This window comes from Amphiprion ocellaris, chromosome 17, assembly GCF_022539595.1.
Source record: "Amphiprion ocellaris isolate individual 3 ecotype Okinawa chromosome 17, ASM2253959v1, whole genome shotgun sequence".
NCBI lineage: Eukaryota > Metazoa > Chordata > Actinopteri > Pomacentridae > Amphiprion > Amphiprion ocellaris.
Window position 1 is genome coordinate 26,966,707 of NC_072782.1, and position 22,968 is coordinate 26,989,674.

The 22,968-nt window shown below is 37.8% G+C and overlaps 1 protein-coding gene across 1 annotated transcript; it reads left to right on the forward strand.

The window, feature by feature from the left end:
- The first annotated feature begins 4,307 nt into the window (after positions 1-4,307).
- On the forward strand, positions 4,308-22,416 carry adra1ab (adrenoceptor alpha 1Ab). The gene is made up of 3 exons (XM_023296373.3): positions 4,308-4,471; positions 10,511-11,787; positions 20,195-22,416. The coding sequence occupies exons 2-3, from the start codon at positions 10,872-10,874 to the stop codon at positions 20,659-20,661; spliced, it is 1,383 nt and encodes a 460-aa protein (XP_023152141.2). The 5' UTR covers positions 4,308-4,471; positions 10,511-10,871; the 3' UTR covers positions 20,662-22,416.
- The last annotated feature ends 552 nt before the right edge of the window (positions 22,417-22,968 follow it).

Consider the following 22,968-nt stretch of genomic DNA (forward strand, 5'->3'; position numbering starts at 1 on the left):
AAAAAGTGCATATTTCATTGCAATCAGCCCATTAAAATCTGAAATATCTGTATGTATAGATTGTAATCCTAGAGGAACCCTCATAGAGCGTGGGAAAGGGTTCATCCAGTTGGGAGCATGAGTGTTACAGTGCAAAAAAACATGTCATCATGGGTGGCCAAAATTAGGATTATTCATTCGCTATGTAGGAAAAGGTTTATCCACTGGGGAGTATGAGTGTCAGTAAATTTATAGATAAATTTTCCAGTGGACTGATAATCCCCTGGTGGTTTATTAAACATCTGGGTCAAATGCAATGCTAGAAATATGCACTCATTGGAGGTCAGAAATGTCTTTATTCTTCCACGTGGCATTATGAAATACCCTGTATGCAAAGATTGTGGTCCTAAATGAACCCTTGTAGAGAGTGGGGAAAGGTTTATCTACTGGGAAGCATGACTGTGCTAATAAATTTATAGCAATTTGCCAATGGATTTAGAATTTCTTGGAGGATTAATGAAGTCTGGGTGAATTGCAAAGTGAGAAAAATGTTACCATCGGTGGTCAAAAATGCATTTATTCTTCCTCAGGGACTAGGAAATACCTTGTATGGTCCTAAAGCAACCTTCATAGAGTGTGGGAAAAGGTTCCTCCATGGGGAGCATGAGTGTGTCACAACATTTATAGCAATTTGCCAATGAATTTGTAATATAAGTCTTGGTCAATCATAATGTTAGAAATTATCATCATGGGTGGTCAAAAATATGATAATTCCTCCTTGGGACAATGAAATATCTTGTATGCAAAGATTTTGCGAGTAGAGGAACCCTTACGGAGAGTGGGAGAATGTTCATCCACATGTCTGTGAATTTGTAGCCCTTTGCAAAATAATTTAGAATTTTTTGGTGGACCAATAAAAGTCTGGGTCAACTGCAAACTCGTGAGGGGACTCTGAAATATCTCAAGGCTGTGGCAAAAGGTTTGTCCACTAGGGAGCATGAGTGTGTTAGTAAATTTGGCAATGAATTTAGAATTTCCTGGCCAATCTAAAAGCCTGGGTCATTTCCAATGCTGGAAAAGTACCTTTGTGGGGCCAAAAGTGTGATAATTACTCATCGAGGACTAGGAAATATCTTGTATGCAAAGCATGTTTAAGTAACCTTCCTAGAGAGCTGGAAAAGGATCATCCACTGGGGATCATGAGTGTATAAGTCAAATTATAGCAATTTGCCAATTAATTTAGAATTTCTTAGCAGACCAAAAGAACTTAGTGCTACAAAATTTTACCATGGGTGATCGAAATTATCCCTCCTCAGGGGACTATAAACATCTACATAAGAAACAAGGAATCCATGGAAATCCAGCCATTAATTTCTCACCTGTCTAACGTGTTCTCAAAAATTAATAAAGTTGAGCAAAATAAGGAATTTATCGCTGGTTTTGTTGGTGTTTGTTTAGCCTTAGCAGCGAAACTAGCTTGCTCGGGTTAGAGAAAGATTATGTCCTTGGTTGATAAATCATTTGAACTAAGATGAAACACTAGAAAAACAAATCTTTAGCACTACAAAAGTCATGACAAATGGTATGCTTTTTCCAATTCCTTCTAAGCAAATCTCACCATCTGGCAGCCATCCAGGTAATATTTCCAGGCAGGTATTTCAAACTCACAGGGCACCAATTTAAATGAATGGGAAAAGATCCATAACTGCAATTTCAAAGGTCATCGGGCCATAAAATACTGTCTCGAATCATCAGTCAAATCTGAAAAAAAACATGTTTTTCCCAACAGGTTGGATATTTTTTATACATTCTCACTCTTACGTAACACTGAACTTGTGTCGGCGCAACAGTATGATTGGCTGGATGTTTTAGAAAGCATCTTAAATATACAAAAACACCATCTGTGGTGCTGCAGAATTCTCACACAGATTTCTATTCAGGATTCTTTAAATAATGAATCTCTTCCTTATAATGTCTCCGAGGACAGACATGGCAAATTGTCAATGGGTCTCCCAAATCAAATCACAGTAATTTAATAATAATCGTGATTGTTGTCCGCTAACAATAGCTCACTTCTCATTATTCCCTGACTCCCCAGTCCTTTTTGTGTGTCAGCTCTAATTAGTTTCCACTGTTTAAAAAGAGTCACAATTCTATTGTGTGATTTAAAAAAAAAAATTAAAGACTGGCTACTGTACTTTTGAGCAGGAGAAAATAGTCTTCCTGCTGGAAAATATTTTCAGCTGCAGAACAACACACATTTACAGTGAGGTCAACCAGCCAGATGCTCTCGGATGTTCCAAAATCCAGGCACAGAAACAGAGGCGATGGAGCGCAACGCAGAAGCTGCTCTTAATCTCTGGAACAGTGTATCTTTTCATGTAGCTCACACTTTGGAAACTTCGAGTTGCTGCTGAAGAACTATGTGTTCTTGAGTTTGACTTTTACTCCAGTTTATTGCTTCTTCATGCTCATTTGTGCCTTATTATGGTGTTTTTAGTGTGTTTTTTTGGCCTTCTGCTCCAAATGTACATCACTTTGGTTCGACTTTTGATGCATCCAAACGTGCTTTGTAATTAAATTCGACTTTGATTTAGTGCTGCAGTGGGGATTTACAGCAGCGTGACAGTGCAGAGATTGACTCAAAAGAACAAAAGTCCAGTGTGTGTGTGTTTATAGTGATTAAGGAATACATCAAACAGCTCATTAATGGGGTTTTAATAGTATTTGGACAACAATTCAGCTGAATGGCCCAGAGAAATAAGTGTGGAAAAACACACACAGTCAGAAAAAAAGGTTTATTTTGTTTGGAAATCGATGTATTATGAATATTAATATAATATGTATATAACAGATTACAACTTTGTTATTGTAATAATAAATGTAAAATCCTGAAAAGGGTCTTTTCTGCAATTTTGAACCATTTTGTTCAAAGCAAACTTGTTCTTTATGCAGAAAATTAACTTGATTTTCAAATTTGGGTGTTTCTCAGATTTCAACTGCAAAATAAATGTTAAATAACACTTGCAGAAATATTTTTTGACTGTTTTAAAAACTGTTAATTATTACCAATCAATTCTGAACTGATACGTTGTAATCTTGCTAAAATATAATTAGCAAGATTACAACTCTTTTTATCACTGATATTTAAAATACAGACATACATGATTAGTTTTTCTTAAAGTCAGCCAGTTTTAGACAGATAATCATACATTTTAGTCCTGGTTAGTGATTATGTTACTTTATTAGATAATGGTAAACATGATTTATCATAACTCTAACACTATCAAACTTAAAATATTTAAATTAATGCTGCCTGTGGGACTTTTTCACTCCAGAATTCAGACCAGACGAACTGAAACGTTATTTAATCATTATGCTGCAACCAGCAGCAATCTTGAAACAGTTATTTTTCTACTCTTAAATTAATCAATTATGTTTTAGAATGTGTTTATTTTACTTCTAATCTGTTTTTCTGCTGTTTCATTCAATTATTCTATAAAATTTGTGCACGCTTTATTCAACTAGTGTGCTTTTTATTTATTTGATTACATTTTATCCTGTAATTAAATAAATAGGTGTGTGTATATATATATATATATATATATATATATATATATATATATATATATATATATATATATATACCCTACTTATTGGATCAGCCCATTGTTGGTATAAAAAAAAATTTAATTTTAATTTAAAGAAAAAAGGAGACCAAATAAAGAAATAAAGAAATAATCTATTACAGTTCATTTTTCCCCACTGCTTTTAGAAATTTGTATATATTTAATTATGTAGCTACATATTTTTAAAACTACAAGTTTGTATTTTTCTTATTTTTGAAGTTTTCCTGTTCCGTCTTTTTATGTCATTTTAGTCACATCAGTACCACAATGAAGTTTTAATTCATTCATTTTTAAAAAAACTTTGGCCTGTTAAACAATTTGAAAAACCTCTGTTTGTGACAAAGTATATATATTTTTTAGCTGTCTTTATGTTTGTAGAATTTTTATAAACGTTACCCCCATTTTACGCTACTGATTGGATCAGTCCATGTTGGACATCAGGAAACCAATAAGAAATCAATTCTAAAACTTTCTTTTTTTCTCTCTATCTTTTAATTATCTAATTAGTAAATTTAGCTCATTTCGACCCCCACGGTGCACTAAGACGCTGATTCCAGCTCTGTCGGTTGTGTGTTTTACCGGATCAGACTCAGATCAGGTGTGATCGTCCGGACAGGGGGCGTGGCCTGCCGGGATCAGGTGGGGGGCGTCCACGGTGACTTTATTCTCTCCAGAGAAGGCAGCAGGACGGAGGGAGGATCTGGAGTCTGTCTGAGAGCTGCTCTGTGACGGACATCAGGAGGAGGAGTGGCTGCTGTCAAGGAAAACTACCTGGAAAATTCCTTCCATTTTTCTCATACAACAAAAAGAAAGAAAGAAAGAAAGAAAAGCTGCTGCAGAGAGATTTCAGCGCTGAGAGGAAGGTAAGACGCTTTTCTTTCTCCCTCCATCCTCCAGCTTTACTCTCTGGCTGAGTGGATTCCAGTTCTGCTAATGGATCATGATGCTTATTTCTGATTGCGTTTAATCAGCTGGAGGAGGTGGAGATTGTGTGTGTGTGTGTGTGTTGTAATTAGGAGGCCAAAAAATGCTTTATTTGCACCATAAAGCTAATCCAAGCCTGTGTGTATTTCTTGCACACAGGATAAAAGTAAAAATGTTTAATCTTAATAATTAAAAAAAAAAAAAAAAACTTAATTCAGATTCCCTCCTCCTCAACAGGTGGGCCTCATTAATACACAGGTGGGGAATTTAATATGAATTTTTAATTAATTTAAGGAAAATAATGACTGATTTTAGCTGTAGGAGGCTCAAAAATTAAACCTCATGATCCTCTGAGGTGCTTTTAAGTTAAAAAAATTCAACTCTTCAGGTGGATAAAGGCAGATCAAACCAGCGTCCTCAGGGTGATGGAACGTAATGATTAATGTCACAGAGGTATTGGATTATGAACTTCAAGGAATGACTTTTATTTTGTCCTCGAGACTGTGCAGCATTTTAGAAATGGACTTCAAATGTGCAGCAATTCATCATGCCAGTGTTCTTCCCCCAGAGACCTGACACAAAGTGTTACGGTCCAGTGTTTGCAGAAACAAATGATGTATGAACTCTGCAGTGGCCTACGCTGGCAGCAGAACAGGATGCTGGGCTTCGCTAGATGGATGTGGTGTCACAACACGAGGGAGAATCAAGGATTTTTATTGTTTAACAAGAGAAATACTTAGGATTTTAATTTAAAAATGGTGATTTTAACCCTTTTTTGACAAGACGTTTGTGCAGGATTGTACTTTTTGTGCTTGTTAATTAGCTAAAATTAGCCATAACAGGGTATCCTCATGGGCCCTGATGTGCAGATAGACGCACTGACTCAAAAAAAGCCCAAAAAATAGGAGTTCAGTTGATGGATGTGACGTTGCAACCTGAGGGAGCATCCTGGATTTTAGCTTTAAGATGAAAAATATGAGAAATCATTAATGAAAATGGTGATTTTAGCCATTTTTGTCAAGGTGTTTGTGCAGAATTTAATTTTTTTGTGGCTGTTAATTAGCCAAAATTAGCCTTATTTGAATAGCTTCCATCCATGGGTTCTTATGGGAACTTGTGATGGATATTTTGTCATTGACCTAATGATAAATTTCACATAAAAATAGAGGTAATAGCAGTAGCTGCTCTTCGTCTCTGGAACGTTTCAGCTTTTCATGCAGCTCACACTTTAGAAACTTTAAAGTTGCTGCTGAAGAACTGCATGTTCTTGAGCTTTTACTCCAATTTACAGTTTGTTATGCTCATTTGTGCTTTAGTTATGGTGTTTCAGTGTATTTGGTTGGCCTGCTAGTACTTTGGTTTAACTTTTGATGCATTTATATATGCTCTGTAATTACATTAGACTGTGATTTACTGCTGTAGTGAGGACTTTCAGCAGCATGACATCAAAAGAACAAAAAATACAAGTTCACTTGATGGATGTGGTGACGCAACCTGAGAGAGCATCCAGGATTTTTATTATTTGACAAGAGAAATACTTTGAGTTTTAATAAAAATGGTGATTTTAGCCATTTTTGAACAGGATTTTCTGCAGAATTACACTTTCTGTGACTGTTAATTAGCCAAAATTATCCTTATTAGGATATCTTCTATCCATGGGCCCTCATGGGAACTTGTGATGGACATTGTGTCATTGATCTAATGATAAATTTTTCATAAAAATAGAGGTAACAGCAGTAGCTTCTCTTCATCTCCAGAACATTTCACCTTTTCATGCAGCTCACACTTTAGATACTTTAAAGTTGCTGCTGAAGAACTGCATGTTCTTGTACTTTTTATTCCAGTTTAAAGTTTTTTGTGTTCATTTGTGCTTAAGTTGTGATATTTTAATGTACTTTTTTGGCCTGCTACTACTTTGGTTTAGCTTTTTATGCATTTAAACGTGCTCTGTAATTACATTAGACTTTGATTTTGTGCTATAGTGTGGATTTACAGCAACATGACAGTCCAGATAGACGCATTGATTCAAAAGAACAAAAAATACAAGTTCACTTGATGGATGTGGTGTCACAAACCTAGGGAGCATCAAGGATTTTAGCTTCAGGATGAAAAATATTAGAAATATTTCATGAAAACAGTGATTTGAGCCATTTTTAACAAGGTGTTTGTGCATAATGACACTTTTCATGGCTGTTAATTAGCCAAAATTAGTCATATTATAGGACATTGACTCAAAAGAACAAAAAAGTCTAATTTAGTTGATTGATGTGGTGTCACAAACCAAGGGAGCATCTAGGATTTTTATTGTTTGAGGAGAGAAATGCTTTAAATTTTTTAATAAAAATGGTAATTTTAGCAATTTTTGAAGGGGATTTTCTGCAAAATGAAACTTTTCGTGGCTGTTAATTAGCCTATTATGCTTCAGTTGTGGTATTTTTATGTACTGTTTTACCTGCTATTACTTTGGTTTAACTATTGATGCATTTGAACTCTCTGCTCTGTAATTAAATTAGACTTTGATTTGGTGCTGTGGTGAGGATTTACAGCAGCATGACAGTGCAGATAGACACACTGACTCAAATGAAAAGTTCAGTTGATGGATGTGGTGTCGCAACCTGAGGGAGAATCCAGGAAATTTATTATTTGTAATGGGAAATGGTTCTGGTTTTTTTTAATTAAAATGGGGATTTTAGCCATTTTTGACAAGGATTTTTATGCACAATTGAATTTTTGTGGCTGTTAATTAGCCAAAACTAACCATGTGAGGATACCTTCCATCCATGTGCCCTTCTGAGAACCTGTGATGGACATTTTGTTATTGATCTAATGATAAGTCGGCTCATTTCATATGCAGTCAATACGTGAGCAAGAATAAAAACAGTATATAACATGCAAGAGACTCATAAATGAGTTTCTTTGCAGCAGAGCAGGTTAGAGAACCGTCATTTCTTCATGATTAGTGCCTCACAGATTATAATAAATGCACATGGATGCATTTAAAACAATGTATACATGTTTCCATGTGTTTTAGAGTGACAGCAAACACAAACATACATGCTGCATTGACAAAACAGCACCAGGAAGTCTGGTTAATATTGTCCTTGTGGTGATAACGCTGTCCAACGCTATGAGCTGCCACTCTGATTGAATATGCCCACGGTCAGGCTGCATTAAGCTGGTTAATATATTCGTTCTCTCTCCGAAAACAAAACCCTAATTACAATTCCAATCCCAGATTTAATTGGCCCGGCTAGTTTTTTTTTTTTTCCACTTTTATAATGGCCACTCGGCTCGCTGAAGGAAAGTTTCTTCAAGGGCAAAAGCTTTCCATGACATCCCACTAATGCAATAATAACCTGAGCGGGGCCACCCTTGGATTTCGGATGTAAATTAGAGCGTAATGATGTTCGCTGATAGCTTTTAATCAAATCTTATCTGCAGAAGCTTGAGGTTTTGGACTGGCTGCTGGTCAGCTGGTGGGGAAATGCCCTCAGGTTTGCAATTCTTAATCTCTACACTGTTTATTAGATGTCAGAAAGCCAAAAATATAGCAGAAAAATAGTAAATTCTAACATCTGAGAAGCTTGAATGAGGAAACACTTTGGATTTTGCTTAGTAATTGACTGAAATCAGTCTTTTTCTTGAAGCATATGGATGATATATACTTAAAATTTTTAAGTCCATGGATTAAAAAGTGCAGTAGTCACATTATCTCTCTTCAGCTTTTGCAGCTCGGGAACATTTGCATTTCGTCTGATAATTTCCTGGAGACAGAAGAGGGGGGCGCATGAATAAAAAAACATGGAAAAAACTCCCAGGACGGGATTTTGAAGGGGCGGGAAGGCAGTCAATAATGGAACCGAGTGAAAAGGTCATTTCACGCATCCTACACCACTTCATCATTTTGTCACCTTGCCTGCTTCCCGTCCCTGTTAATGCTCGAATGAATGAAACATGAAGTGCAAATACGCGCTGAAGTGTTTTGACTTTGGAGATTAAGCCACAACACATGCAAATAAAAATCCAATGCGTGTCAGCCAGGAAGCTTCAGGACAGGAATGTGTCACTGGTCCCCAGACCCGCTGCTCTGGTTTGTGACTCTGGGAAATTTGCTTTTAAATTTAGATTGCACGGCCTGCAGACATGCCATACAGGGCTGCTGAATAGGGATAGACTGGTCGATTATCGTGGCCCATTTTGTTGCATTTTTCTGATTATCGGTGTCTGTATTTTCATTGACTGATCATAAGTAAATTAAATGCTCTACTTCAGGCCTGATGCCGCTTCCTCTCTCTGTGGTCTCAGAAATGAGAATGAGAAGAAACACAAACCAGGAAATTAGCTACTCTCATTATAGCTAAGGCTATGCTAACAGCTACCAGCAGCCACAAATGACCCTGAAACAGAGTCTGGAAAACAGAATTTTAAGATTTGAACCTCAGTGCAAAATAAAAGTGGTAGAACAGTGAAAGATAAATAAAATATTGAAGAACAGCAGACGTAACTGCAGCATAAATCTTGATTTATCTCACATAAACAGTCCTAATTTGATCTCTCCTATTTCTATTTTACATATTCAGTTATAGTCACCCCTATTACTAAAGAAGTCTAGTTATGAATGACAGGTTCCCTGCTGTTAAACATTACCTTTAATGTATATTGGTTCCAAATATCGGTTATCAGCCTTTTTTGACCCCAATAATCGGTCCAACAACCCCTTTATAAGTCGATCCCCAGTGTATATATTTATCAGTTATCTTGTTTTACCTATGCTGAATTGTTTCTACCGCCTCAGGTCGATGTAAATATATTTCCCGCTTGGCTTTTTTCACAGCAGCAGTCCTGAAACACTGGTGGGCTGAGGAGGAGAAGAAGTTGTTAAACATGAGGTTAATCTCTTTTTTGCAGGCACTTGAGCACACTGTGAAATCTCATTAAGAGCCAAAACGTATTCCAAACATCGTTTAAGTTGTTCTCGCTGAAACAATCCCAGACATCCACTCTTCCGCCTTTTTTCTCATCTTCAATTCCCCCTCTGGCCAGTGAAACATCCCGACATCGAGTGTTTATTTGGGGGGGAATTTCGTTCCGCCTGTGCAGCTAGCAGAAGCCTTTGATCCTGCACCAACATGTGACAAGCATGACTCTGCTCTCTCCGAGGCTTTATCGCTGATTTTTTAAATTATTTTTTTGTGGCTTATCTCAGCCGGTGACATCCTCCATCTCAGACACGTACACAGAGAGCAGGAATATCAGCTGCTGGGAAATGAAGCGACCTCCTCAAGGTTCAATTCTGGGCCTGTCATCCGAAGCACGAGTGAAAGAGCAGCTATCAGACCTTCAAGGAGGCCCCGGCTTAATGTCTTTGTTTAAAAAAAAAATCATCTCTGCTGTCTTTTATCTCTGTACGCTTGGCTGGATTTCTCACAATGACACAAATGCCTTTTATTTTTTTCCTCCGAGCATCACTTTTTTTCACTTGTGGCGTCCTTGTGTCTTGTTGTTTTTATTGCATCTATAAGAGTCTGTGACATTTTTGCCAGGTTCAGTAAAGGTTAAACAGAAATTGGTGGTTGTCATTTGATTTCTTACTTGCAGATGCCAAAAAAAAGAAGAAAAAAGACACGCAGGCTGCAGCGTTTTGGGTTAAAAAGGAAATTGTATTGCCTCTGTTTTTCCTCAGTGTAGCTGTAATGACGGAAGAAGAATTTGCACATTAAAAGAAGCATGTTGCCAGAAAAGAGGCCGTTAAGTAATATTTTTACCCTTTTCATCATAATGGGGTGATGTGTAATTGACTTTTTTGTTTAGCAATTTACATTTAATATGCTCTGTCTCATGTGCTTTGTTTTGATTTGTTCCTTCGCTGCCAAAGAAAGAGCAGCACTTAAGGAGTAATGAGCCTGTTCTGGCTGTTTATAAAAGCCCACATTTACTAATGTGTTAAATATACTTTATCTCTTTTCTTCTTTTAACAGGTTTCCTGCAGTAAAGCATGGCTAAACATGACATCCCTCATCCGTCAATGTCTGCAGCTTAAAAACTGAATATTCATCACTTTTATTAAGCTTTGCTGGACTAAATATGACAAACTGTGGCGGCGGTGCTCTTTCAAAATATGACATCCTGCCAAGGAACCCTGACCACGTGATCAATGGAGTGTTGGCACGAGACACTGCATCTACAAATTAGCTAGAAGAGCCGTACATGCAGCAGGAGAAGCTTTTGCTCTCTGCACTGGGAGGAGCAGAACGAGGCAGAAGGTGGAAGCTAATTGAGGAACAGATGTGGCGTCAGTCTGTGAGACACTCGACAACTTAATGCACCCAACAGATTACAATGGTTCCAGTCGAGAACGTGAGCGGCTTCCCTGCAGCTGACCGATGCCCCAACTGCAGCTCCACCGTCTACCCCGAGGTGGACGTAGCCAAAGCGGTGGTTTTGGGGGCCGTGCTGCTGGTGTTTGTGGTGTTCGGGGTCCTCGGCAACGTCCTGGTCATCCTGTCGGTGCTGTTCCACCACCACTGGCGCTCGGTGACACATTACTTCATCGCCAACCTGGCGGCCGCCGACCTGCTGCTCAGCTCCGCCGTCCTGCCCTTCTCCGTCGCCTCCGAGGCTCTGGGCAGGTGGGTCTTCGGCCGGTTCTTCTGCAGCGTCTGGGCCGCCCTGGACGTCCTCTGCTGCACCGCCTCCATCCTCAGCCTCTGTGTGATCTCCATCGATCGCTACCTGGCCGTCAGCTACCCCCTGCACTACCCGGCCATCGCTACCGGCCGGCGAGGCCTGACGGCAGTGGCGGCTCTCTGGGGGGTCTCGGCGGCGATATCGGTCGGGCCTCTGTTTGGCTGGAGGGAACCCGACCCAGAGGACGAGACGGTGTGCAGAATCACAGAGGAACCCGGATACGCCTTGTTCTCAGCTTTAGGATCCTTTTATATACCACTGGCCATCATCCTGGCCATGTACTGTCGCGTCTACACGGTGGCCAAAAGAGAAACCAAAACCCTGAGAGAGGGAAGAGATGGAGACAGAGTGGAGGTGGAGGGCGTGATGCTGAGGATCCACAGAGGAAACTCAGCTCAGACGGGGAAACCGGAAGAAGACGAAGGGACGTCTGAGAGAAAACGTTCCTCCTTCATCCCACCGAGGCTGCTGAAGTTCTCCAGAGAAGAGAAGGCAGCCAAGACTCTGGGCATCGTTGTCGGGTGTTTCATTCTGTGCTGGCTGCCGTTTTTTCTGGTTTTACCCATCGGTAGGTACATCTGAACCTCTGCTGCACTGACAGTTTGCTGCTGCCTGTGTATCGTTTTCAATTCAAGCCACAAAGTGGAGTTTTTCTGAAAGATAAATCAATAATAATCTTTTTCTAAAAAAACAGGAGTTGACTTGACAACACTTAATGATATTTTGGGTGTATTTGAAGGTCCTAAAATACTTTTCTGTCAGTCTAGATCAAAAATGTCCTCATTATTGTATAATTCAATTTTTTTAAACTACTCTACAAAGAAATAAAGTTAGTGGCCAATTTGGTGTATCAAAAAAATTCCAAAGTTATATTTATTATTTGATACATATCAAGATTAACTGTTATTTTTTAAATTATTTGATGTTTTCATGTGCAATAATTACAAGAAAAAAATTGATATTTTGTCTTAAAACATAAAATGATGCAAACAAAAACTACTTAAAACCAGTGATTTGTGTAAAGTGCGCTTGAATATTTTAGTTTCATTGATGATTCCTGCAAAGTGAACAAGGTAATAAATCACTGACATCTTTTTAAACACTTTATGATCAGTTGTATAATAATAAAAATAAAATTGAAGCTAAACTGTGGAAAAAAAAGAAGTTGGTGGCCAATTTGGTGTATCAATGAAATTACAAAATTACAAATGTGATTTGATACATCTATTAATATTAAATGTTTTTTTCCATTATTTGATGTTTTCATGCACTCATCAGTTATACTGCAAAGTGAATAATGTTATATATTACCAACATTTGGATTTTAAACACATTATGACCTATTGTATAATAATAATAATAATAATAATAATAATAATAATAATAATAATAAAAATTATAACTAAACTGGGAATTAAGGTGGGTGGGCAGTGTAATGCATCAAAAAAATTACAAAATTATTGTTTGATACATATTGATATTAATTGCCACTTTCCATTATTTTATGTTTTTACGTGCATTAAATTCAAGAAAAATTATGGTATTTTATATAAAAATATATAAAAATACAATTTGAAACCAGCGATTTAAAACCAACATTTTAATTTCATTGATTACACTGATTACACACAGTACTTTATGATTGTTTTAAAAAAATGTATACTGACATTTTATTCATTCTACTGCAAAATGAACAATGTAATATATCACTAATATATTTTTTAACACTTTATGATCTGTTGTATTAATTTTTTAAAATAATCTGTAATCTAAAAAAAGGTTTGTGGCCAATTTGGTGTTTAAATAAAATTTAAAAAATATTATTTGATGCATCTATTAATATTAACTGGTACTTCTTACATTATTTGATGTTTTCAAGTGCAATAAATACAACAAAATGTTTTTTTTTTATTTTGTACAAAAACTTAAAACAATACAGTTTTATAGCAGTGATCTGTGCGAAGTGTGAACAGCAACATTTTAGTTTTACTGATTATACTGCAAAGTGAACAAGGTTATATATCAGTAACTTCTTTTTTAAACACTTTAGGAAGTGATTTGGCTTTAATATTTTTGACACAAAGTAAATCTAATGATGAAACATAACTTTCAAAAACTCTGAGCTTTTAATGATTTATCTACTGTTAAAATTTTTAAGAAAGTAATATATTCTCTGAACCTAAAAGGGGATTTAAATTATTCAGACATTATTTGATTTCATAATCTGCCAAATTTCCTTATGCAGGCCGACTCTGTAAAACACATAAAACGTTAATTAAACTTTCAGCAGAGTCAGAGTTGAATAGAAATGAATTAATTATGTTTTTTCTGCTGCTGTAGTAGATATGAGCTCCAGTTAACAATATCAGGAAGCTCAGGAAAAAGGCAAATGCCCACTAAGCCAGATATTCTGAGCTTTATCTGTTATAAATTATACCTACATTTTGTCCGACACTGTCACAGATGGTGATAACAGAGATGTTATCAGAGATGTAAGAGAGGACAGAAACCAACCGCTGTGAGGCCTAATCTGAAATCTTAATTGCTTCTGAAATAACTCTTGTGACTTGAGTGAGATAAGTGAGTGGACCAGTGTGGATTTAAGAGTAATATTCAGTCAGCAGTTACCTCCAACAGGGTGAATTTACCGCTGAAACATCCATCTGGTCACAGAAACTGGAAGGATTCATAATAATAGACGGAGGAGATGTGGCTGAAACACATTATCTGGGTAAATAGTTTTCTGTATGTGTTATCTTTCAGTGTTTACATTCATAACTGGACATATTAAAGGCCCCGAGAATAGTTGAAATGTACACAAAATGCCTGTTTTATCAAAGACTGTCCAAATATAGGGATTAACTTTACACAATAAGTATATCTGAGTTATTTTAGTGGGACAAAGCAATATTAACATGCTTTTTCTAGAGTGGTCAGTTGTAAACACTAAAAAATAATGTTTGGACTCAATGGTTTTTATCACTTTTTTGAATTTTCTTGTGTTTTTTTTGAGTTATGACAACTTTTAAAGATGAAATTGAGTTCAACCAACATTTTTTTTTAAGTTGAGATAATTGTTTTTTCCCCTACAGTCAAAATTATTGATAAAACAATAATAACCAGCTTTTTCCAGGGTGTTTAGTTGTACACTCTAAAACCAAAAAAAAAAAAAATGTTTGGAGCTCAAAAAATTGCAGCTTGCATCCCTGTTTTCAGTTATGTCAACTGAGATGAAGTTGAGTTCAACCAACAAATTATACTGAGTTGAGGGAATTTTTTTTCCTCTACAATCAAAATTATTGATTAAGCATCAATAACCAACTTTTTCCATTGTGTTCAGTTACACACTCATAGAAAATTATGTTTTGGCTAAACAATTTGCAGTTTGCATCATTTTTTTTTTTTTTTTTTTTTGCATTATGGGAACTTCTAGTAATGAAATTGTGTTCAGTCAACAAACTATTTTGAATTAAGTGAATTGGCTTTTCCTCTATAAACAAAATAATTTAGAATTACCAGTCTGAAATTTTCCAGACAATTTAAAAAAAAAAAAAAAGGTAATGGACTCCAAATCCTGACCTCAAAGTGAGGAAAAATGTACTTATCAAGCCAATTCAATTAAGTCAACTCAACATAATTTTAGCTTTAACTCGACGCATGCAGAAATTTGAGTTTAAATTACAGAAAATATTAAGTCAATGCAACATTATGTGAAGAAAACTCATCAAAACAATGTTGCAACTTAAAAGGTTTGTCTAAATCAATATATTTTTTTCTTTTCTTGCAACCATGCATGTAATTCAGTGCCTGGACTTGGTTCCTTTAACTACTTTTTTACAGTCTTCTGTTGACAACGAAGCTTGGTAACAGTTTCTAAAGGTTAACTGTTTACAATGTTTGAGATCATGTTTTAATGCTGTCAATGTTTGTTTATAGTTGATGAACGGTATATAATACAATAATGAAGGTTGAACTATATTTAGCTGGTGTTGTGTCTTACTGTTATGGGTCAGCTGAGCAGGTCAGAGGCCATGTTAGTGTTAATGGAAACATGTCCTGTCCCATCAAGCATCTGTTGGGAAATAACATCTTATAATGAATAATTAATGGATACCTCTCAACTGTGACACTTTCCTGCTTTGCGCTTGTTATATGTCACTGTGAAGTTTATATTGGGGAGAGTTGCGGTATTGGCGTTATTGGTCAAACAAAACAAGCAATTTAAAGACGCTCCCTGGGGGTCTTTAAGTCTATGATGGGTCTGTTTTACCGGTTCCTCACATTTTCTGCTATAATCTTTCTGTGCTGCAATATCAGCACTCGGGGATAAAAACATTCAGTTGAGCTCAGTCAGATCTCATAGAGGCAGTTTGGCTGCAGCCAGACAGATAAACATGAAAAAAAACAGTGACAAAAACACAACACAATGGATTTCATGAGTAAGAATAAAGATAAATAAACATACTGAGTATATACCGATCAGGCATACCATCATGACCACCTGTCTAATATTGTGTTGGTCCCACTTTTGCTGCCAAAACAGCCCTGACCCGTCAAGACCTGGACTCCACTAGACCCCTGAAGGTGTGCTGTGGTATCTGGCACCAAGATGTCAGCAGCAGATCCTTTAAGTCCTGGAAGTTGCGAAGTGAGGCCTCCATGGATCGGACATGTCTGTCATCACATCCCACGGATGCTGGACTGGATTGAGATCTGGGGAATTTGGAGGCCAAGTCGACACCTCAAACTGGTTGTTGTGCTTCTCAAACCATTCCTGAACCATTTTTACTTTCTGGCACGGCACATTATCCTGCTGAAAGGGGCCATCAGGGAATACTGTTTGCATGAAAGGTCTGCAACAATGCTGAGGTCGGTGGTACATGTCAAAGTAACATCCACATGGATTACAGGACCCAAGGTTTCCCAGCAGAAGATTGCCCAAAGCATCACACTGCCTCCGCCAGCTTGCCTTCTTCCCATAGTACATCCTGGTGCCATGTGTTCTCAGTTAAGCGACGCACAGATGCTGTGTGTATTCTGACACATTTCTATCAGAACCAGCATTAACTTCTTCAGCAATTTGAGCAACAGTAGCTCATCTCTTGGGTCGGATCTCACGGACCAGCCTTGGCTCTCCACGTGCATCAATGAGCCTTGGCTGCCCATGACCCTGTGGCCAGTTCACCACAGTTCCTTCTTTGGACCACGTTTGATAGATACTGATCACTGCAGACCGGAAACACCCCACAAGTTTTGGAGATGCTCTGACCCAGTCATCTAGCCATCACAGTCTGGGCCTTTGTCAAACTCGCTCAAATCCTTAAGCTTGCCAATTTTTCCTGCTTCTAACACACCAACTTTGAGGACAAAATGTTCACTTGCTTCCTAATATATGCAACCCACTAACAGGTGTCACGATGAAGAGATAATCAGTATTATTCAGTTCACCTATCAGTGGTCATAATGTTACGCCTGATCAGTGCATAGAGTAAATACATTTACATTAATTAACATCTGTCAATGATGGAAAAAGAAAAACTTCATCATGAAGCGACTGTGCAACAAAAGGACATTTTCCACTGCAAGAACTTGTGTTTTGGGACGGTTTGAACTATTGAGCATGTTCTGATTGCAAGAACCACCTTTGTAGAACCTGTTTCATTGAACAAACCTTCATTGTTCTATTTCCTGTGTGCTCATACAACTCCACTTACATCCAGGCACTAGTATTTGTTGTCATTTTTGGTGCTTTCGGGTTCTATACCGCAACAGAAACAGAAAGTCTCAAACAGTCAATTGCGGTTCTGTTCCTTTAAATATTCCTTCACATTTCTATATAGACAATGATCTATGCAAAATCTGTATTTTTTTCTACTTATAGACAAATATGTGCAACAAACAGATACAAATCTTTGCAATATTAATACTTCACTATCAGTATTTTCACTCATCAAAGAATCTGTCCAGTACCATTGATATGTGTGATATTGGTATTTCCACATCCAGAGAAATTTGGACAACTGAACTAGAACTTTTTTATTTTTATTTTTCTACTCTTATTTCTTCCATAGTTTTGTACTATCCTGTTTGCTGCTGTAAAAACATCAAACACAAGTACATCTGAAGCTGATTGGTTAATCATATGTTTTACAGGTATTTTAACATGCAATGTAAATGTCAGACAAATTAAAAGTTACAGGCTCTCCTAAGAATTCCCAGAATTTTGTTGCAAATTTCATGGCAACCTATTCAATGGTTGTCTAGATATTGAACTCCATGAATGGTAATGTATTGGCGGCAAGTTCTCCTGGGATCTATGCATGTCTGTGCAAAACTTGGTACCAGTTTATCCATTACATGTTTTGATTGCTCACTGTAAAGCAAAAGTAACAAACTAAAACCAGCTAGCTGACACACAAGTGGACTGAAAGACCAGCATCCACAGAGTCATGCTGGCGCTGCTGAAAATATGAAGTGAGCCTTTAATATGCAGATCAGACAGAAGCCCTCCTGCTGAGGCCTGAATCATAATGTTGCTTGATGATGTGGAGCCTTTTTGCTCCATGAACACAACACCAGTCAGGACCTTTCTGCTTCCCCGCCGAGCCTCGACTCTACCGTTTGTGTGTCTCCGAAGGGACATCAAGCAATTCAATTATGAGCAACCAAATACAACAAATAAAACACAGCTTTGTGGCAGAATGGGCTTCCACTGTGAGGTGAAATGGAATGAACCAAACTATTGCTACCTCCTATGAAAGCTATTATAGATAACAAGCATGATCCTTAATGGGCTGCAGGGCCAGAAGGCATCCTCAGTCAACCTGTACCCTCCCCGAGGCAACCAGTCATGGGAGGATAGTTATGCATTTCAATTGAGACAGGCCTTCACGGCTCACAGCGCAGCGCTCATTCCAGCTCTCAGGCAATGATAGTCTGAGAATCTCTGACTGAGGGTTTTGAAAAGCAATGATTTTTTTGTTGCCATGCATTCTCCAGAGCTGTTCAGATGAAAAGCCTGTTTTGCTGGTCGCCCGCCTGTCACTGGAGCTGCAGCATTGTTGCGCTGGCATCAGGTCTGTTTGTGGCAACAGCCCATGCAGAATGCTTACTAAGCAGAGCAAATGAGGTGACTGCACTGAGTGTAAAAAGCTGCAGAGAAGCAATTGTGCTCAAGAAAATCAGACCCGTGTCCAGATTTCAGCAGCTTTAATTTTCTAAACCACTCAACAGATGACATCACCAGGTAGCCATTTATCAGACACTCACTGCTGTCATTTTTTTTATGGATTATTGTGGTTTTATAAGACTGATTTGGTCATCAATTTATCATTTATCAGATGATCTCTGGATTCTGTGCTTCAAGACAAACCGTATACCTGAATTGAAGTATTTTTCAAAGCAAATTTCACAATCAATCATGCCCAGATTTGGTGCAATAGATCTGGATAGCCTCAAAAAAGCTAGTTATTTCTCTTTGTATCAGAAAGTTGCCCTAACTGGTTTCCCAGTTCTTGTTAAGTGAGATTCATTTTATGTAAACTGGTGTAGCTCTTGTATTTGTTACAATAGTAAGAACATTTAGAGGAGATAAACATATAAAATTCTAGTAGTCATTCAAACTTTTGTGGCATTTCACCAATACTTGGTGACATAAAGTTGATCAAAATAGTCATTCATCCAGTAACCAATAATATGGATGCAACTAACTGAATGTGATTGTTAAACACCTTATTCTATGGGTATTATTGGTAACCAAAAAATCTGTACATTTCATGTATATTCAATGAATTGCATGTATCCCTCAGCTTTAACCCCAATTTCGAATGCATTTTCTTGCTCAAATAACAATTGAAAGACTAATTTTACAAATGTTTTCAATCCTAAATTGTTGCCATGTTGGCTTGCAGGCTTCTTTTTTGCTTTGCTGCACATCTTTGTGCATTATCCCCATAGACTGTATAAAAAATGGACAGCCTTTAGGTCTGAAAAGTTCAATCAACATGGAAGTAGCTTAAATCTGCATTATTTCTAACTGCCAGCATAGGGCAACTCCTCTGGTTGCAAAAAGAATCCCCCTTGTTTGGTTGCCTCAGTGAACTTTTCCCTAAAGAGTTTAAAAAGACAATAAATGAGGGCATGTCTTAGGGCCGAGCTACCTTGTGATTAACAAGTTGCTGACATATTTTCATGCACAGTGTCCTTGAGTCCTCTGGTAGATTCAAACCTCGCTCTTTATGTCTGGTTTTAAAACCAGAAAAAAAAAAAAAATTCAAACTCAAATTTCAAAACTGTAATCCACAAACCAATTACTTGACGTCACAGTGGCTGCATCTGTCTTTTAAATATAGTCTATGATTAAATTAAAACTGGATGCAGGAAAGTGTATTGTGTTACTCCACTGGTTGGGGATGCACTCATAAAAAACATTGTTCCACAGCACTACAAGTGAAAAATCTGCTCAAAAATTCCATATGGTTCCTATGAGAGCTTGTTATCATCAGAAAGAAGTTTCTGTCTGCAGGGATTTGCTACCATTTAGCCATAAGATCAGTGATGTTGGTTAAGTCTATGATGGGAGCTGAGGAATTCATGTTAAAGGTGTTCGATGGGGTTGAGGTGAGGTAGTTTTGCATAGCAACATCAAGGTCCTCCACACCAAACCAGGAACATTGTCTTGTTGAAGCAGAAAATAATCTGTTGCCACAAAGTTAATATATTATTACAAATGAATGTGGTGACATTCAAAGTTACCTGCATTGGAACTAAAGGGCTCAACCATAAAAACAGGCCAAAGGTCACAAAATATATGGGGCAGGAGTGCTACTTTATAAATAATTACAGTATAAATGTATTGAGGGACTTTAAGTTTAAAGGGAGTGGCAGATGTATGGGTTTGCTAAGTTATTCCTGCTTCTACCAGGACTTCCGTGACTGTCCCTTAATGCAATTTTTGGATTTCTATTTCTTTCTAGGATCCATCTTCCCATCCTGTAAGCCCTCTGAGACCATCTTTAAGATCACCTTCTGGCTGGGTTACCTCAACAGCTGCATCAACCCCATCATCTACCCGTGTTTCAGCCAGGAATTCAAGAAAGCCTTCCACAATGTTCTGCACGGTCGCTGCCTCAGGACTGGGGTGCCAAACACCAAACCACCAAGGAGCATCACCGCTCATTCGTCCAGTCCAGGACGGACATCCAAGACATCCGTCCAAAACTGTGTCAGTGTTTCCTCATGGTCTTGCTGCAGGGTTTTGTCAACGTCCTCGTCATCCGTCGATGGTCCAGACCAGGCTCAGAGTCCCCAAGTGCAAACTAAGGGTCTGCTGAAGTCGTGGTGTTTCTCAGCGAGTCGACATCCGGTACCACAGAACACCAACGTTACTGGATCGGCTAAAGTTTTGCGTCTTTCTCTTGGAATTACAGGTGAGGCTGTTTGACTGGTGGTGTTGCGGAAACTCTGTGCATCTAATCTTCAGTTTCCTAAGGACAACATTTATACATGTTTCTCCAAGGCATCAGGTCTGCCTGATAATGTATTGAAGCCAGAACAGGGGGAAGATAATTCTATTGCCTTAGAGCTTTACAAATGCCTGGAGTGTCAAATGAAATATTATTTGCAACATGAATAAATAATACTCATCTGAGCAGCTCTTGAACAGGACGCTAAATGTCAAAACGTTCAAGTGGAGCTGCTTAGTACCCAACAAGCAGAACACTGTGACGTTCGATTGCGCAGCAAGAGACTTTTGGGAAACAAACAAACCTCTTTGGCTGCAACATTAAAGTCAAAAGCCCGTTTGTCTCCAGTGTGGACACAAGGATAGAAAGCGTAATCATCCGAGCTTGCCAAGGAATTAAAGAGATAATAGCAATCTTGAGGAAATTGTAAAAAGACATTGTAAAAGAACTCCAGGGACGTGATTTCTTTCAACATTAGTGGTATTTCTGCAGATTGCACAAAAGCCCTTAAGGGTAAAAACGCTCAGAAGTCCTCAAAATAATTATCATTCACCGGCAGTTCTGAGAAAGTGGAAACTGGTGTAGGAGTGTTTTTTTTTTTTTTTTTTTTTTTTTTTACAAGTGTGACCTCTGTTTTAAAGGGAACTAAACACTTGCAAACATCTGTCACAGAGAGGAATAAGTTAGAAATTAAATATATGAGCCTATATTTGGGTTTGTGGTGAATAACGGTACAGTTAAATCTAACAGAGAAGTCTCATTTAACCATTCTGAGGCTTGCAAAGTTTGGTTTTTGCTCAGGCTCTATTGAAGATGTGTTGAATAGACTTTTAACGTTTTACACCATAGCTTGTGATGTTCGACGAACAAATGAAATGTGTCAGATGTTTGCTTTTTTTCCTCTCTCAGTCCCGGATGAAGGACTACTTGTGAATACTGGTTTCCTGCCAATTTCGTGCTTCAGAGCTGTTTTTTTTTCCTCACATGCCGGCACTCGAAAATGTTCCAGTTATTTAAAACTGATGCATGAGCAACTGTCTGGTGTGTTTATTCATCTGTAAGCTGCATTTGCTGATTTTTTGACCACCGCAGAGGCAGAAACAAAGCTCTCTAAAGGTGATATGCACTCAGCCCTGACATATTATCTCCTTATGATGCTGTTGTGGCTAATGTAAGCGAACACTTGTCTGACACAACATCCAGCAGATACAGAAGAACATTATCATCCATTTAGAGTCAGATTACTGTCCATCCAAGGAATCAAAGACAAATATTAAATGTCTTTATAGCTTTATTTTGGTCTTGAGAAACATATCCGACCCTAAAACCAAAACAAAGATCTGTTTGGGAATCAGTTCATATTCTTGGTGCCTCAATTGAACAAATTACAAAAAGGGCACTATTTTCAGACTCCAAAGTAATGCAGTTTGCAACACAAGTGGCATTTAAACCAACCAGTGCTACCAACTCTGTGTGCTAAAACAAAAAATAACTGATGTTCCCACACAGCCTTTGCTCTGTAAATGGAAAACCTCATGGGTTTTACCAATCATACAACACTATTCTATGTTAACCTCGTAAGTAGCTAAATATCAGCAGTCTTTCTCCATCGCTGGTTCCAGCTTTAAATTATTGAATTAAAAATAATCCCAAATGCAGCCCCCTATTTGCAGTGTTTCCACAATGGATTTCTATGTGCATTTTGAAGTACTGCATTAAAAACATTTTCTGGAGTTGGTCAAATTCGAGTTCTGTACTAAAGACAGGAAGCTTTTGTTGTCGCCACCTTTTTTGTTTACGCTATGAAACATGTCCAATACCAGCTGATGTTAAAAAAATAATGACAACTTTCCTGAAAAACTATTTCTGAAAATGGTCTCTCTCCCTGCTTTTTTTTCTCATAGATGTACAAAGTTTTGTTTGTTTCATTTTCTTCTTATTTGTTTGTTTCTTTTCTGTATATTTTAGCAGTTGGCCAACAGCTGGTTTTGTTTCTGGCTTCTTCTACTCTAACTGTTCCAGTTGTGTGCAACGTAGCCTCTCTCTCCACCTACTGACCAGACTATGCAGCCTAGTTTATTCACTCCAAAGCAGTTAATGGACACAAACCTAATTCATGTTTTTCTTTCTCGAATCTATGTGACATTTCAAAACTTTACGTTAAATTCACTTGACACGTATACGTAAACATAGGTATATAGTAAATATATGGTATCTCCGGTATGTGCCTGCTGTACTGCTTTTGTGGTCGAACTTTTACAGACTTTCAGAATCCGACTTTTGGC

Bases quoted from the DNA above. Each gene is read 5' to 3' on its own strand.
- adra1ab (XM_023296373.3), top strand. From the start codon at position 10,872: ATGGTTCCAGTCGAGAACGTGAGCGGCTTCCCTGCAGCTGACCGATGC. The intron at 11,788-20,194 runs GTAGGTACATCT...ATTTCTTTCTAG, and splicing joins TTTTCTGGTTTTACCCATCG to GATCCATCTTCCCATCCTGT.